This window comes from Acomys russatus, chromosome 25 (genome assembly GCF_903995435.1).
Source record: "Acomys russatus chromosome 25, mAcoRus1.1, whole genome shotgun sequence".
In the NCBI taxonomy this organism is placed as follows: Eukaryota; Metazoa; Chordata; class Mammalia; order Rodentia; family Muridae; genus Acomys; species Acomys russatus.
Genome location: NC_067161.1, coordinates 31,166,498 through 31,180,958, shown reverse-complemented (window position 1 = coordinate 31,180,958; position 14,461 = coordinate 31,166,498). Strand labels below are relative to the sequence as shown.

The 14,461-nt window shown below is 43.4% G+C and overlaps 1 protein-coding gene across 4 annotated transcripts in view; it reads right to left on the bottom strand.

Moving 5' to 3' along the window:
• Positions 1 to 579: 579 nt before the first annotated feature.
• Mapk9 (mitogen-activated protein kinase 9) overlaps positions 580 to 14,461 on the bottom strand; it is a 42,898-nt gene continuing 29,016 nt past the window's right edge. For 2 of the 4 annotated variants that reach the window (XM_051167205.1, XM_051167207.1), the window contains exons 6-12: positions 11,956 to 12,121; positions 10,275 to 10,346; positions 5,885 to 6,067; positions 4,240 to 4,364; positions 3,161 to 3,224; positions 2,266 to 2,334; positions 580 to 1,190 (exon numbers count right to left, since the gene is read on the bottom strand). In XM_051167205.1, coding sequence (XP_051023162.1) covers positions 1,048 to 1,190; positions 2,266 to 2,334; positions 3,161 to 3,224; positions 4,240 to 4,364; positions 5,885 to 6,067; positions 10,275 to 10,346; positions 11,956 to 12,121 — 822 coding nt within the window. In that variant the 3' untranslated portion in view covers positions 580 to 1,047. Of the gene's footprint in view, positions 1,196 to 2,265; positions 2,335 to 3,160; positions 3,225 to 4,239; positions 4,365 to 5,884; positions 6,068 to 10,274; positions 10,347 to 10,698; positions 10,771 to 11,955; positions 12,122 to 14,461 lie in introns of all 4 variants that reach the window. The other 2 variants (XM_051167206.1, XM_051167208.1) reach the window with 2 other exon arrangements.

The window sequence follows — 14,461 nt, the reverse complement described above, 5'->3', positions numbered from 1 at the left end:
AATCACCCCTCACCTTGAATGAAGAGAGGGGAGCAAAGGATGGGCGAGCTCAGGGAAGGAAGCACTGCTGAGTGAGTGCTCTGGAGAGGCCACTCTCAGCTCTATGCCAACATTAGGCAGTGGGCTCAGTAGTCGACTGAGATGGGGTGCTTTATGATAAAGACTCTATAGAGGATTCTAAGTCCATGCTCAGAGGACCAAGGAAAAGGAGATGTGTGGGCGGGATTCAAGGTGATGTGTGTCTTAAGCAGCATGAACTACAACTGGAAACGTTGTCATGCAGAAGGCTGTGTATAAAGTGTCCCACACTAGCAGGTTAAAGGACACAGCATGTCTATAGCAAGAACTTGGTTTAGCAGCGGTAATTCTCAGCCCCAAACATCACAAATGTAAGAAAAGCTGTATTTTTATTTATTAAATAAATTTAATTATATTCCTTCTGAAATACAAAAGATAGAATAAATCATACCATAAAAGTGGTTAAGATATGATAATATGGTGGTGGCCAATTAACAAACATTAATAATTTTGGGTTTGTGTGTGTGTGTGTGTGTGTGTGTGTGTGTGTGTGTGTGTGTGTGTGTGTGTGTGTACAGACACCAATTACTAAAAAGGATTAAGAGATTATTCTAGAAGCAGAACTACCTGTAAGATTATTTGGCATTTAAATACTGATTCCCAAAGTGCTACATGGGCAAGTTCAAGCAAGCATTTGTGGTCACATGCATACAAGTCCCCACAGTTACACATGAGCTGTCACCACGGACACCACACAACTCAGAAAAGAAACTCCACTATTCTAATTGCTCACCTGAAATGATCTTGAACAAAATTTCTAACAGTGTGGTTTGAACTCTTTCTTCAGACATGGTCTGCCTCATTTTATAGTCTAAGCAGGCAATCCTATTAGAACTGAGCAGGGGCAAGGCATCGTGTTTCTTACATGCAGAACATGGAGGTTTTCGATTTGGTTCCATCAACTCCCGTGCGCTTCAGGGCCACGGAAGCGAGAGTTCCTTCACACACAAGTGCGCTGTCTCCAACATATCATCGACAGCCTTCAAGGGGTCCTGTTGAGGCATCGAGACTGCTGTCTGTGTCTGAGGCCAGAGTGTGCTCAGTGGACATGGATGAGATGTCGTTGATGGATGACGACTGAGAAGGAGTGGCCTTGCTACTTACTGCTGCATCTGTGCTAAGAAAACCAAAGAGAATAAAATCTGAGGCACGGCATCCTGCACGCCAGGCACAGGGCTTCAGGCTACTTCTCAACTTGGTGCTTTGCAGTTTCCTACTCCTAACGAGCAACAGAACTAAGAAACCAATCAACTCTACTTTGAGCTTCTGGGATTTTTCCTTGAGTTCTTCTTTGGTTCAGTTTCCAAACAATCTTGGGCTTTCCCTGCAATACTCTTTTTCTTTCCTGTGGGCAATGTGTGTATGGTCACATATGACCATGTTGATTACTTAAAAGATAATACCTGCCAACTTCAAACAGAACTTAGAAAGAAATGGATGAATTTATCCTACAATTACAAGATGCTTAGTCCTTAGGAGTATTCAAGAGTCAAAGGACATTTCATTTTCAATAGACACACCTTGTCTATAAAAAAAAAAAAAGCATCAGGAGTCAAATAAACCTTCTGTAATAAAAGTATTTTTTGAAATATACACCCCAAAAAGGAAAAAGTTTAGAGCGTGCTATAAATTTTTTTTTTAACAAGTCTAGAAACCATTATTTTAATTTCAGAGGTTAATTTGAAATTTCCTGCTTTCTACTATCTGTGTGTTAATATGACCTGAGTAAAAATAAAACATGCAGGATCTTTTTTTGGGGGGTGGGTGGTGTTTGAGACAGGGTTTTTCTGTGTAGCCTCGGCTGTCCTGGACTCTCTTTGGAGACCAAGCTGGCCTCGAACTCACAGCAATCCGCCTCCCTCTGCCTCCCGAGCGTTGGGATTAAAGGGGCGCACCACCACGGAATGAGATCAGAGCAAAGAAGGCAACATTTAGGAAAGTGTTCAAGTTCAGGCTCTCCCTGTCTAAACAGCTGGAAGGAGCTGTTACAAGGTTACAACAAGAATGTTTCAAATGCAGTTTAGGGCCTGACACCTCAGAAACCTGAGTCACTGCCACCAGCATGAGGACAAGCCAGAAGGCAGCGGAGTCACACCAGGGTGGCCCAAGTAGCATTAACACTTCATTGTAATTTATAAACATTGAATAGACAAAATATTAGCCAACAAAAGTAAAGCAATTACCAACCTGAAGGCTGGTCCTTTACACCATTCTTGCTTCTTTCTTCCCAGTCCATCACTTCTTTGTAAATTAGTTCTTCAAAGAGAAACAAAAATCAAGATGCTTTGTCATTTCCTGTGCACTGAACTCTGCCTCCAGGTCCCTGGAGCCACCCCAGGCACTGGGACATCTCAACTTCCTTTGGCTACCACATAAGTTACTAGGAGCTCACATTAGCACGCTGCACGCATACGCTGTTGAGCACTGCCATGATGAGCGTGTGTATGTGTAGACCACTGGCATGCCAGTCTGGAAAGTGTATGATCAATGTTGACCTGCGCTGACTATGGCCCTTAGTTACTAATGACCTTGCTGCTTCTGAATGAAAGTTTCCAAGTTTTGCTTCTGTGTTAACCAACTTAGGTTACTGTGGCTGTGTGGCTCATCTTCAAGTGCTAGTAATACCTTCTTGCCTATTTCTGGCAATTTCCTCCAAACTAGATTTTAAAACATACAACTACATGGCTTAATATGCACAGACAATCACATGTCCCATATCTGCTTAGACAGGAATCTTTGTAAGGAATATGTGGCCTGTACATTGGGTTTGCTCCACAAACTCCCATGCTACCAGGCAGTGTGCCACACTTACTGACCTCAAGGCTACCATCAAGTATGTGATAATAGAAAGTCACACGGAAAGTCCCTGTGTTTCACCTGAAGCAAACTATGATGTCACACATACCCTACTCTAACCCTGCTGGTTTCACAGCCTTCCTCAGCTAGCAAGCGGGAAGAGAGGACATTGGGGCTTCTGGGTCTCAAGGTCCTTCCCAAGAGGCTAGTATCAAAAGTAGTGAAAAGCATGCTCTGAAGGACCATGGGCGTGTTATAAGTGAGGATCAAAACACGCTGCCCTTACCTTTCCACTCTTCAATTGCATGCTCTCTTTCTTCCAACTGGGCATCATAAATTTGAGGTGGTGGCTGAAAATTAAATGACACATCTGTAGATAGCTCAAAACTAAAAGGGCATGATGGGAAAATAACACTACTTAGAATGTTTTGAGTCTACTTATAACATAAATTTAGTTTAAATAACATATTCTAAAATATTTTGTTGTAAGCATGATATATTTTATCAGTCTAAAAAAATCAAAACAACTACAGAAAGTTAACCAAAACAATACAAATATATCAATAATAAATCTCAATAATCACATGACCTCAAAAATTTCTGCAGACATTGTCCAAATTAAATTACAAAATTAATAATCATAGGCTGCTCTGAGTTTCCCAGGAACAAGGCTGTGTGGGAGCTGAGAGAGGCGTGGCACTTAGAACACACCTATGCCCAAGTCACAGGCTCATGAATGGAAAACTCCACAACTTGGTTGCCCATAAATCCAATTCTTTTGATATAACATAATATCAAAATGGCACTTAAATCTCTACCCAGGACACAGCAGTATGTTCCACAGCTGGCATGAAGTAAACATGCCTGTATTACTATTTACTCATAGCTAAAGATCATTCCCACAAGGGATGCCATGAAAAAACACTTAAAAGGATGAGATGCCTCAATGCGGTGTGGAGGTGTGAGCTAATGTGTCACTTGGGAAGACTACTTAGCCTCTCTAATTTGAGGTTCTGAATAAGAAGCGAAGCCCATGGCCCACTGCCAGGCATGAAGCAGATGCTTTACAAATTATTATTACACATCAGCTTCATAAACATAAGGCCAACTATACCTCCACAGCATACTTATGTGCACTTCTGAGTGGTCTGTAGCTACAGCCCCAACACCAAGTGCTTCCCAGGGATACGGACCTAGGGCTCAGATAGCACTTACTCTATTTTTTAAGTCAGGGCCCTAAAATCAACAACCTGCTATCCTCATCTGGCTACAAAAGACTAAAAAAGAGAAGATCCAAATACAGTGGTCCCTGGATAGAAAAGTGAGGCTTCTATGCAGACATTTTTTTTTCAAAGAGACACTTACCGCTTCTGCTTCAGCGGGGTCATACCAAACAGTAATATAAGGGTGACGCAAGGCTTCGTCCACAGAGATTCGCTTGTCTGGATCAATCACTAACATTTTCGATAACAGATCTCTGGCTTGACTTGCTAGAGTACAAACAAATGATGTGCTTACATTGCTACCATGGAAAAGAGGAAACCACACAATAAAGAACCAAATGTGAGGGTGTGGAGGGTAAAGAGACACGTTATCTTCAGGAAATGTTTAAGGGGTTCAAGATCAACACAGCTCAGGGCCTTTAAATGTCCAGTGGCCACTATTACATACTAGTATTTTAGCATGTGAGGTTGGGGGCACCAGGCAGCCAGTGTCCAGATGACCTGATCCTATAAAGCCACAGCAGAGTAGGTGGCAAACACCTCTTTTAGGATGCCTGCCAGGAGTGTGGACATGAAGTGCCAGGAGTTATTTTTCTTTTTGTGTCACATTAGAACAATTTAAAAACCTTTAGAGTAACCCATGGTCCCAGGGCACAGCCTCACAGGCACCACTGCTTTGCCTAGCTGTGTACGATGCATTTTGTTTTTAATCTGGAGGTTAGTTGCTAGGGGAAAAAACCAACAAGCTCAGTGACTTAAGAAGGCTCAGTGAGGTCTCAGCACGAAAAGCTCACAACACACACAGCTATGCAAAGGCTGGGGCTTTTGTGACCACGGTGCTGCTCACCCTCCGCAGAGCACAGCAAAGCCATTGTTTTTCTTCAGGTGATCACATTCTAGGAAGGACACAAGCTGGGCGTGGTGGCGCACGCCTTTAATCCCAGCACTCGGGAGGGAAAGGCAGGCAGATCGCTGTGAGTTCGAGGCCAGCCTGGTCTACAAAGTGAGTCCAGGACAGCCAAGGCTACACAGAGAGACCCTGTCTCGGGAAAATAAAAATCTAGGAAGGACACAAAACAGCAGCAAGAGCCGTTCCCACTAGGCCACACTCAATGGGTTCTATCTAGAATCCTTACTGAAGTGTTCTTTATATTTAAAAATGTTTTAAATTCAGATTGGTGACATCACAATATGAATCGTGTGTGTGTGTGTGTGTGTGTGTGTGTGTGTGCGCGCGTGTGTGTGCCTATGAGCATATGTGGTACATGCACATGAGTATTTGAGTGTGGGGGTAGGGTACCATGTACTCCAAGGCTAGAGGATGAAGGTGGGTGTCCTCCTCTATTGCTCTCCCTTACTCCTTTATGACAGGGACTTTCCGCCAGACTGGCTGCTCAGCAAGCTTCCAGGATCCACTGGTCCCAACCCTACAGTGTGGGTTTCAGACACAGACAGTCATGCCTGTGCTTTCTGTGTGATGCTGGGGACACAAACTTAAGTCCTCACACTTGCAAGGCAAGTGTTTTCACCCCAGAGGCATTTCTCCACCCCATAACCTAAGGGTTTTCCAGACTGATCTGGACATTTTAGTTTGGGCCAGAGGCTTCAGTTAACACTGTTTCTGCCAAGGTCAAGATGCTTGGCCTTTAAGCTTTCCGTGCGGTGCCTTCTTTGAATGTCAGACTGTAAGAGACTATTTCAGGGCTGCAATATCTGCACCTCCTAACACACATGGTTTTAGAGTATAAACGTTAGAGAAACAAGGGCAGAATAAAAGGATGCCTCACTTTTTATTTTGTCTCGCTCAGACTCTGATGGAAATATCCAATCTGGAAAGAGCTCTTCAAATTTGATTCCAGGGTACTTTGGTCTGTTTTCCACATAATTCCTCACAGTTGGCTGAAGTTTCTTCATGAACTCCGCAGATGGTGTTCCTAGCTGTTCAATAACTTTATTCCACTGATCAATATCTAAGGATTCTCTTGAGGAAAATACAACTGAAATGCTTCATAGTCATAATACATACAGTACTATCATGCAAAGGAAAACTATTTAATCTATGGACAAGTAAGGAACTAGGCCACCCACAGGATCAGCAAAGCCACTTTGGGACAGTATTTAAATAAGGTTTGGGTTTCTAATTCATATAACAAAAACTCTTATACTCTGCATCTTCAAAATTATGATCATAGCTCACTAAATCAATATAATCTATATGTTTCCCTATTATAATCCAAAATAAAATTATGACAGAAATGATTCAACCTATGAGATAAATGATTAAATATGAAATAAATAAATATCACATAAGCAACCTGAAATCCATGTTCATACTAAAGCTAACTCAGACTCACAGGTCTCTAAAGGAGAAAGAGATCGAGAGCCCCATCTGTCCTCTCACAGCTGGGCAGCATAGTCTGTAAGACAGGCCAACCAAGGGAGGCCGGAGAGGGAAGGAGCGGAGCCCAGGCTCTGGCCTAGCCCACAGACCACACTCTACTGACACATTGCCTTAGACAATGATGCTTTCGGAGGCCATTCTGTTTCTCTTGGCACTGGGCCTATCCTTTTGGTGTCTAGTACCGTGTCCTTTCTTCCTTTCAAAGTACATGACCTGGGGTTCAGAGCCAGCGTGTACTGCCCACTCCAGGTGCTCAAGTCAGTCCTCCTCACTCGTACAGCGCAGATGACGCCAGTTTTGCCTAGCTCTCAGGGTGCTTGTTAGACTTAGGGTGACTGGGACAATGTCTGTGGAAAGTGACACTGAAGCTGTAAACAGGTACAAGAGACAATGCAAGCTATGAGATCACAGAAGCAGGACACAGGGAAGCTACAGGCTTACTCAGAATATGCACCTGTGCCACTGGAGAGAGCACCAGGGCCAGTCATACATGCCACTCCTCCTGGGTGTTAATTTGGAAGACCTGCTAGGGAAATGGGCTCAGAGAGGCAACTCCCAAGCAAATCTTCCTTTTTCCCTTCTCCTTTCATGCACTTTGGCAAATCTGAATTACGTATATATTCTATTTAACTGTTTAGCCAAAATAGGAAACCTGGCTCATATTTATCCCTCTCTCCTTTAACACCTCTTCCTCATGCTCGTTTCTCACTGTGAGGCTAATTCTGAGAGCGACGTGATGCCCCACCCCCATATCTCCATGTCACTTACCACTGGGAACCATCTGGGCTCCTGGCCGAAAGCCAATCACACCTACCTTACCCTCTCACCTTCTGAAGGATGAGTGCCTCTTATTCTCGTTTCTTGCTGCTCCACACCCAGTGTGCTCCCTACCGAAACCTTCTGTCGTCATCCCACGCTAACAGCAGCCACTGTCCCTTAACATCCCTACCCTCTGCTTACTGAGGCCTGTGTCTCTAATTCCTACCCCTCATCCTACCCTGAACATTCTCTCATCAGGCCTCCCTCCTTAGTCGTCTGGAGAACTGTTTCCATTAAGGTTGCCAGAAGCAACCACTAAGTCCAGTGGTCAGTCCTGAGTCCTTCCTCCTGGATCCTTTGTTCATCTCTTCAATGCTTAGCACCGGCTCAGACTTCAGTGTTATCAACAGGTGAATGATTTCCACATTTCCTTTATCCCAAATGTTTCTCTTGAATTTCACACCTGATAGGTGAGATGCTCTGAATCTACAAAGTCGTCTGAAGGTTAGACTCTCAGCGCAAACGCAGACCCCAGGCCCAATCCTGCCATCAGTCCGACTGACCTGGTGTGAGCCTCTGCCACCTCTTTCTGGGCGACTCACAGCTTCTGCCATGCTTCCTGCTTCTACTGTCCTGGAACGTCTACCTTCAAGTCAGCTTGGCAGTGAGCCTTTTACACCCTCACTTAGACGAGGCACCTAGAAATGGGCAGGTACTCAATATATGTACCTGGGTTAGTGCTACAGAGTCATTTTATAGATGGCATGGAGGTGGCATGGGGTGCAGATGGGGCTTACCTGGGAAAGCATGGTGGGCCTTCTAGGTTGGTAGAACATGAGTCTTCCATTAAAAAAAAGGGAGGGGGGAAGCATAGCCCAAAGAGACCTGACTTTCCCTAGAATGCACAACTGCCATGGAGCTGTCTGAGCTGGGCTTCTGGTAGCCTGATTCAAGTGCTTTCTTTTTCACAAGCCACCTGACAGCAGTTACTTTTCTACCAAGATCACAGACAAACCTCTTGGGAATCTCAGCTTGGTTTCTGAGCCTTTCTATGAATTCCCCAAATGTGACCTAATATTTAAAATTGTAAGTGAAACTTTCTTTAGAAAATGATGTTAGCCAGGCATGGTGGTGTGCACCTCTAATCCCAGCATTCAGAGAGGCAGAAGCAGGCAGATCTCTGTGAGTTTGAGGCCTCGTCTACAAAGCGAGTCCAAGACAGCCAAAGCTACACAGAGAAACTGTCTTTAAAAAAAAAAAAAAGATGTTAATTTGCACATGACTTTAAAGTACTTTAGGTGACCTTATATATAAAACATCAACTATTGCTATTGTAACATGTTTTTTTTAAATTTTTTTGTAACATGTTAATACATAAAGTACTTTAAATTATAATTTAAAATTATTAAAATGTATTCAGAAGTACAATTTTTCATCTATCTTTATTTTTTGGAAAAAGTAATTCTTTTTTTTTTTTTCCCTGAGACAGGGTTTTCTTTGTGTAGCCTTGGCCATCCTGGACTCACTTTGTAGACCAGGCTGGCCTCGAACTCACAGCGATCCACCTGCCTCTGCCTCCCGAGTGCTGGGATTAAAAGTAATTCTTAATAAAAAAAAAAAAAAAAAAAAAAAGAATTGGTACAAAATTAATCTTAACTGACACTACAGCCTTAACCACTCATTATCAAGTCCATGTGGTGTTTCTAAGTCACTGGCCTCAACTTTCCCTTGAGTTGATTTTACTTGTAAAATAAAGACTTCCTTATTTGTAACTTAGAGCACCTAAATCCAAGATAAAAGTATAGAAAAAAGCCAGAGAAATTATCAGAGCAAAATAAAATGTATTCCACTTTGCATATTTTGTAATTTATGAGGAAAACGTGAAGGGAGGAGTGAAATAAAATATATTCATTTGGGCTGGAGCAATGGCTCAGAGGTTAAGAGCACTGTCTGTTCTTCCAGAGGGCCTGAGTTCAATTCCCAGCAACCACATGGTGGCTCACAACCATCTATACTGGGATCTGATGCCCTCTTCTGGCCTGCAGGGGTACATGCAGATAGAGCATTTATATGCATAAAATAAATCTTTTTTAAAAAGAAAAGAAAAACATACATATATTCATTATAAGCTCCTGTTGTAAGGAATTCATACTTCAAGAAGGTTGTCTTCATGAAACTATAAACACTAAAGCACTTTTGTGGCATATACACACTCTCCAAACCCTGACGACAGAGCCAGCCGGTTTCCCTGGAACCATGGGTCTACTATAAACAGAGGTCACTGTAAGCTTTCCTAACAAAACCAAGATCAAAGGCCAGTGACAGGGTAAGGGCAAGGACACAGATGGAAAGCGTGAAGGAGCATGTTAGCGTGGATTGTGACAGATGGAAGAACATACAGGGAGACAGAAGTGATGTGACTGGCTGAGCACGGCACGAGTCCCCAGTATGGCAGACACCCTTCTGTCTACAGTCCTTAGAAATGTCTACAAAATGTCAACAAAATAACAAATGAGAAAGCATAATGTGTGGCTCCTGACACAATTTTCATCTAGCCATTTCACTTAAATCTGCTTAGCTTGCCCCAGCTCTTACGTCATACCAGTAACTAACAGAATCATAAATGACTTAAATCATACATACATGCTAGCCTATAAATTTAGACTTTACCTAGTTAATTAATGGAATGAACTAATTTGTAAAATAGTATTTCCACTTAAATACCAGAATATATTTACCAAAGACAATAATTTTATACATCTAGCTATTTCTGATAAAAGAGCTAATATGACTGGTTTAGTTTGACTCTGTCTCTATTGTCACAGGTATTTGAGTGAAAATAAGGACATATAAAAGTGAACCCCTTGGTCTGTGACACTAGCTTAACAAGTGTAATGAAGAGCCCTGAGAACACAGTCTGCAACCCAACAGTTCCTTCTGAGCATTGTGAGGAGGCGCGACCATGCTGCCCTTAGCATGGACACCATGGCCAGGGTCAGGGTCCTGGGGAAGGATACGGTCAGTGCCTTGGAATATCACACAACCTTTCACCAGCTCTCCCATGATGCAACCCACTGACCAGATATCAACTGAAAATAAAATGAAATGATAAAATTATGAAGTGTCATGAACAAAACAAAAGTGAGGAAAAAGGAATTCTAACAGAGTACTACACACACAGACATGGAAACATCAGGGGCTAGCTAAGGGCGAGCTTTTTACACAGTATGAACGATTGCTGACCTCCACTTCAGCCTTCAGTTTGTAGCAATCTGTGGTTTTAATGCCAAAGAGTCCAATACCTTACAGCTTAAACAAACAAACAAACAAAAACCTGGACATAGAAGGTGCTAATGAACATAAAATTCTCAGTGTCACACTCCCCCAGCCCCCACCCCAGCCTCCATGGCCGAGTGCTGGGTCTCTCCCTGTGAAGGATACAGTCTCTTCCTGGGAACAGGACTTTATGGAGGACCATTTCTGCCATGATGCACCCGACAGACCAGATGTCCACTACCAAATACCAGGTGATTAAAAAACAGCCAGGGAGCCTTGCATCTCTGTTTCTAAGCCACCTCCCCCCCCAAACACGGCAGCCACCAAACACTCCTGTAAGCTCCTGACACCACATCTGAATGACCATGTCTTAAGTTGCCACATACAAAGGTGGCAGCCAATAGGCAAGGGTTGGATTTTGGGAAGGCCCTGCTTAAGCATAGCTCTGTGGTGTCTGTCCTCTAGTGTGGGGTCAAGCATGGAGCCTGGCTGCATCTCGTGCCTCAGACAGGGAAGGGAGAGCTAGCCACAGGCAGTTACTGGAGGGCACTGTGCCTCTCAGAGCAGGCTACAAAGCATCTACAAAATTCACAGTCAAACTCATCTCAAAAGACCTTGGCAAACTTCCACTACTATTCTCTCCTTTATTCTTATAAACAAACAAATAAATGTGTTAAAAGCGGAAGTTTAGCTTATATTTAGTTGGCACTGATAGAACAAGAGAAGTTTTGATGTTAAAAAAAATCAGCTTTACGGGGCTGGAGAGATGGCTCAGTGGTTAAGAGCACTGCCTGCTCTTCCAAAGGTCCTGAGTTCAATTCCCAGCACCCACATGGCAGCTCACAACTGTCTGTAATTCCAAGATCTGACACCCTCACACCAATGCACATAAATTAAAACTAAATAAAAAATATATATATAAAAAAATCAGCTTTACATGAAAGAAACATGGTGTATTATTCCATTAATATTAAAAAAATTTTTTAAAGTAGTAGTGAAACCAGTCACAGTGTTGGCAACCGGGGTAAAGAGAGGGGCACAAAGGCCCAAGGCTGTGGGCTCCATGGGTGTGCCCACTGACAGCTGTACTGACTCCCAGCTGCACTGTCAGCATTGCACTCTTCCATGGGCACACAGTACCTTGATCAAAATATGAAAGGGTTTTGAGTCAGCACACACTTTTAACTTGAGCATTTGGGAGGCAGAGGCAGGCAGAGTTCTGAGTTTCAGGCCAGCCAGAGTTGGAAAAAAAAAAGTAACAAATGGAAATACAAAATAAATGATTTATTATATATGGATTACAGGCACCTATATGCAGCCCGGAGCTCAAGCTGTGTCTCCCATGGTTCTTGAGGGAGCACATGCCAATGACTGTGGAAGCACTGTTTACTGCTTAGTGCCTGTAGTCCTAGCCATACTTACCGTTCTCTTTGTAGCCCATGCCCAGGATGACTTCTGGAGCGCGGTAGTAGCGAGTCACTACATAGGGAGTCATCATAAAGTTGGTACAGGCTGTCCGTGCCAGGCCAAAGTCAAGGATCTTGAGGGTACAGTCTGACTTTACTACAATGTTGCTAGGCTTCAAATCCTAGAAAAGACGTCATTTAAATGAGTCACAGCACTGTAAATACACAATTTCATAGTGGCAAGGAGTTGTGAGGTGAGCAGCTACTGAAGCTTGTGAGGGTGGGAAGGAGGTGGGTGGAACGGTATCCTGGGCTCTGAGACCCTGCCTCCAAACAAGTCAGGTGGCCTCTCACTGCCACTTGCTCAAAACCTGAGAGCCTGCAAGTCCCATACATAACATGGAATGACATTTGCACACAACCTATACACAGCCTCCGGGATCCTCTAACTCAAATCTAGATGATTATAATACCTACAATAAGGCTGTTGTTTAGGGGATAATTACACAGAAAAAAGTTTGTCTGTTTTCAGTACAGGTGAAATTTTTGTTTTCCAAATACTTTTAATCTGCAGCCAGTTGAATCCACAGATGTAGACCCCAGGGGTATGGATCCTTTACTACCCAGCAGGCCTTGTCATCTAGAACAAACAGCATGGCCACATGGCCAAGGATGGGCACAGCAGCACTGCCTCTAACAAAGACAAATGGAGCATTGTCAAAGGAGCCCTACAGAAGGGGAGAACAGTTCCTGGTCCTGGCGCCATCTACCTAAAAACTGTAGTGATGGGGACAGCAGTCTACTTTACTGCCATTTGCTGGACAACTAGGATAATAAAATACAGCTATGGATGTCTGTACACACACACCTGGTGCAAGGGTCACCCCAGAACCGTGAGAACCAGCTGATGTCTGCCAAAGCAGTGAGTAAAGAGGTCACTGAGGTTCTCAGAGTCCCTCAGACTCTCCATTCAGCCTTCTCAACGTAAACGGAGTCAGCTTTTAACTATCTGGTGGCTTGAAGACTCACTTTCAGTGCCAAGATGGCAGAATCAAGACAAGTTGCCTCTTCCAATCTCAAGAACCACCCAAAACACATTAAACAAGAAACATGAGTAAGGACACAATGACAGCTGACCTGTAGAGTTGTGGAAATGGTTACTACAACATGGCAGCCATAGGGGTGGCCAACAGCAACACTCAAAATAGACAAGGACAGAAAAGCTAGGCGTGTGTGTGTGTGTCCCTGACTTAACCACCACTATTGCTTGTTTGAATCCCTGATCCAAGACCACCGACTGAAGAGATGTCATAGGAAGGAGGACCTACACGTCATGACAAGTGTCTACTGTGTGGATCCCCCTGGCCCTTGCTCATAGGCAACAAAACTATTTACTGCGGTGGCCACACAGTGGGAAAGGGGAATGACTAGAAACTCTGAGGATGGCTGGACACAAGTTCAGAGTGTATGTCACCCAGCTGGACAAGCCTACGCATCACCAGGGCTCCTCCACTTGGGGGAGTTTAGTGAAGGCCAAAGAGTAAATAGGGTCTGATCCAAATCCCCTCAGACGTAAGTGAGAAGAGCTTCTGAGCTTCTATACCCACACATATGTGTATCCACAAACACATAAACATGAGTAACACATGGACACATATAACACATATGGTCCTAATCTTATGTCCCAAACTGAAACGGGTCAACAAGATCTAAACATACTGCCCTGAGATATGGAAATGAACACTAAAATCATTGATTAAAAGAACTGAAAGTCGGGCTGGTGACATAGCTCAGTGGTGTAGCAGCGGCCTAGCATGCACAGGACTCTAGTTCATCCCTGGCATCACAAACCAAACCAAACCAAACCAAACAACCGTCATAACAAAAGTGAATTCAAAACTTGCTTTTAGAGAGTTACATTTTTCATAAATATTTATGTAACACTTTGATCCTTGATGAAAGCACAAATGTAAATCAACCAGTTTGTTCAGCAAATTACAGGGACCTGTCAAGAGGTTTCCAGCTTTGAAAAGACCCAAGTTAAGGACAGACACACACACAGACAGGCTGGCACGGGTGCAGGTGAACAGAGCTGGAAGAAGCGCTGCAGACTGCAACAGTGGGTCTTCTCCAGGTGGCTGCAGGGCAGTGGGAGGCTTTCATTTTCCCCAATTTGGGGAATTATATAAAGTAAAAGTGGTAGAAGTGAAGGATAAAACTTAACTTTTTGTTCTGTTTCACTCTAAAAACTTTCAAATAATTAAAGTTTTTGTTTATTGTGAAAATATTTTTATTTTTTCAAGACAGACCCTTGCCATATAGATAGCTAAAGCTGTCCTTGAACTTATGACTGTCATGTTTTAACATCCTGAGTTTTCAGGTACAGGTGTATGACAAATCACTTTCACAACAAAATTGAAGGTACGTATCACCGTAAGAAGGAGAAGAAGGAGACCAGCACTGCTTACGCTGGCATGCTAAGGCTAATTGGGTTCCTCACCCACAGAGGCCTGTCATCCAGT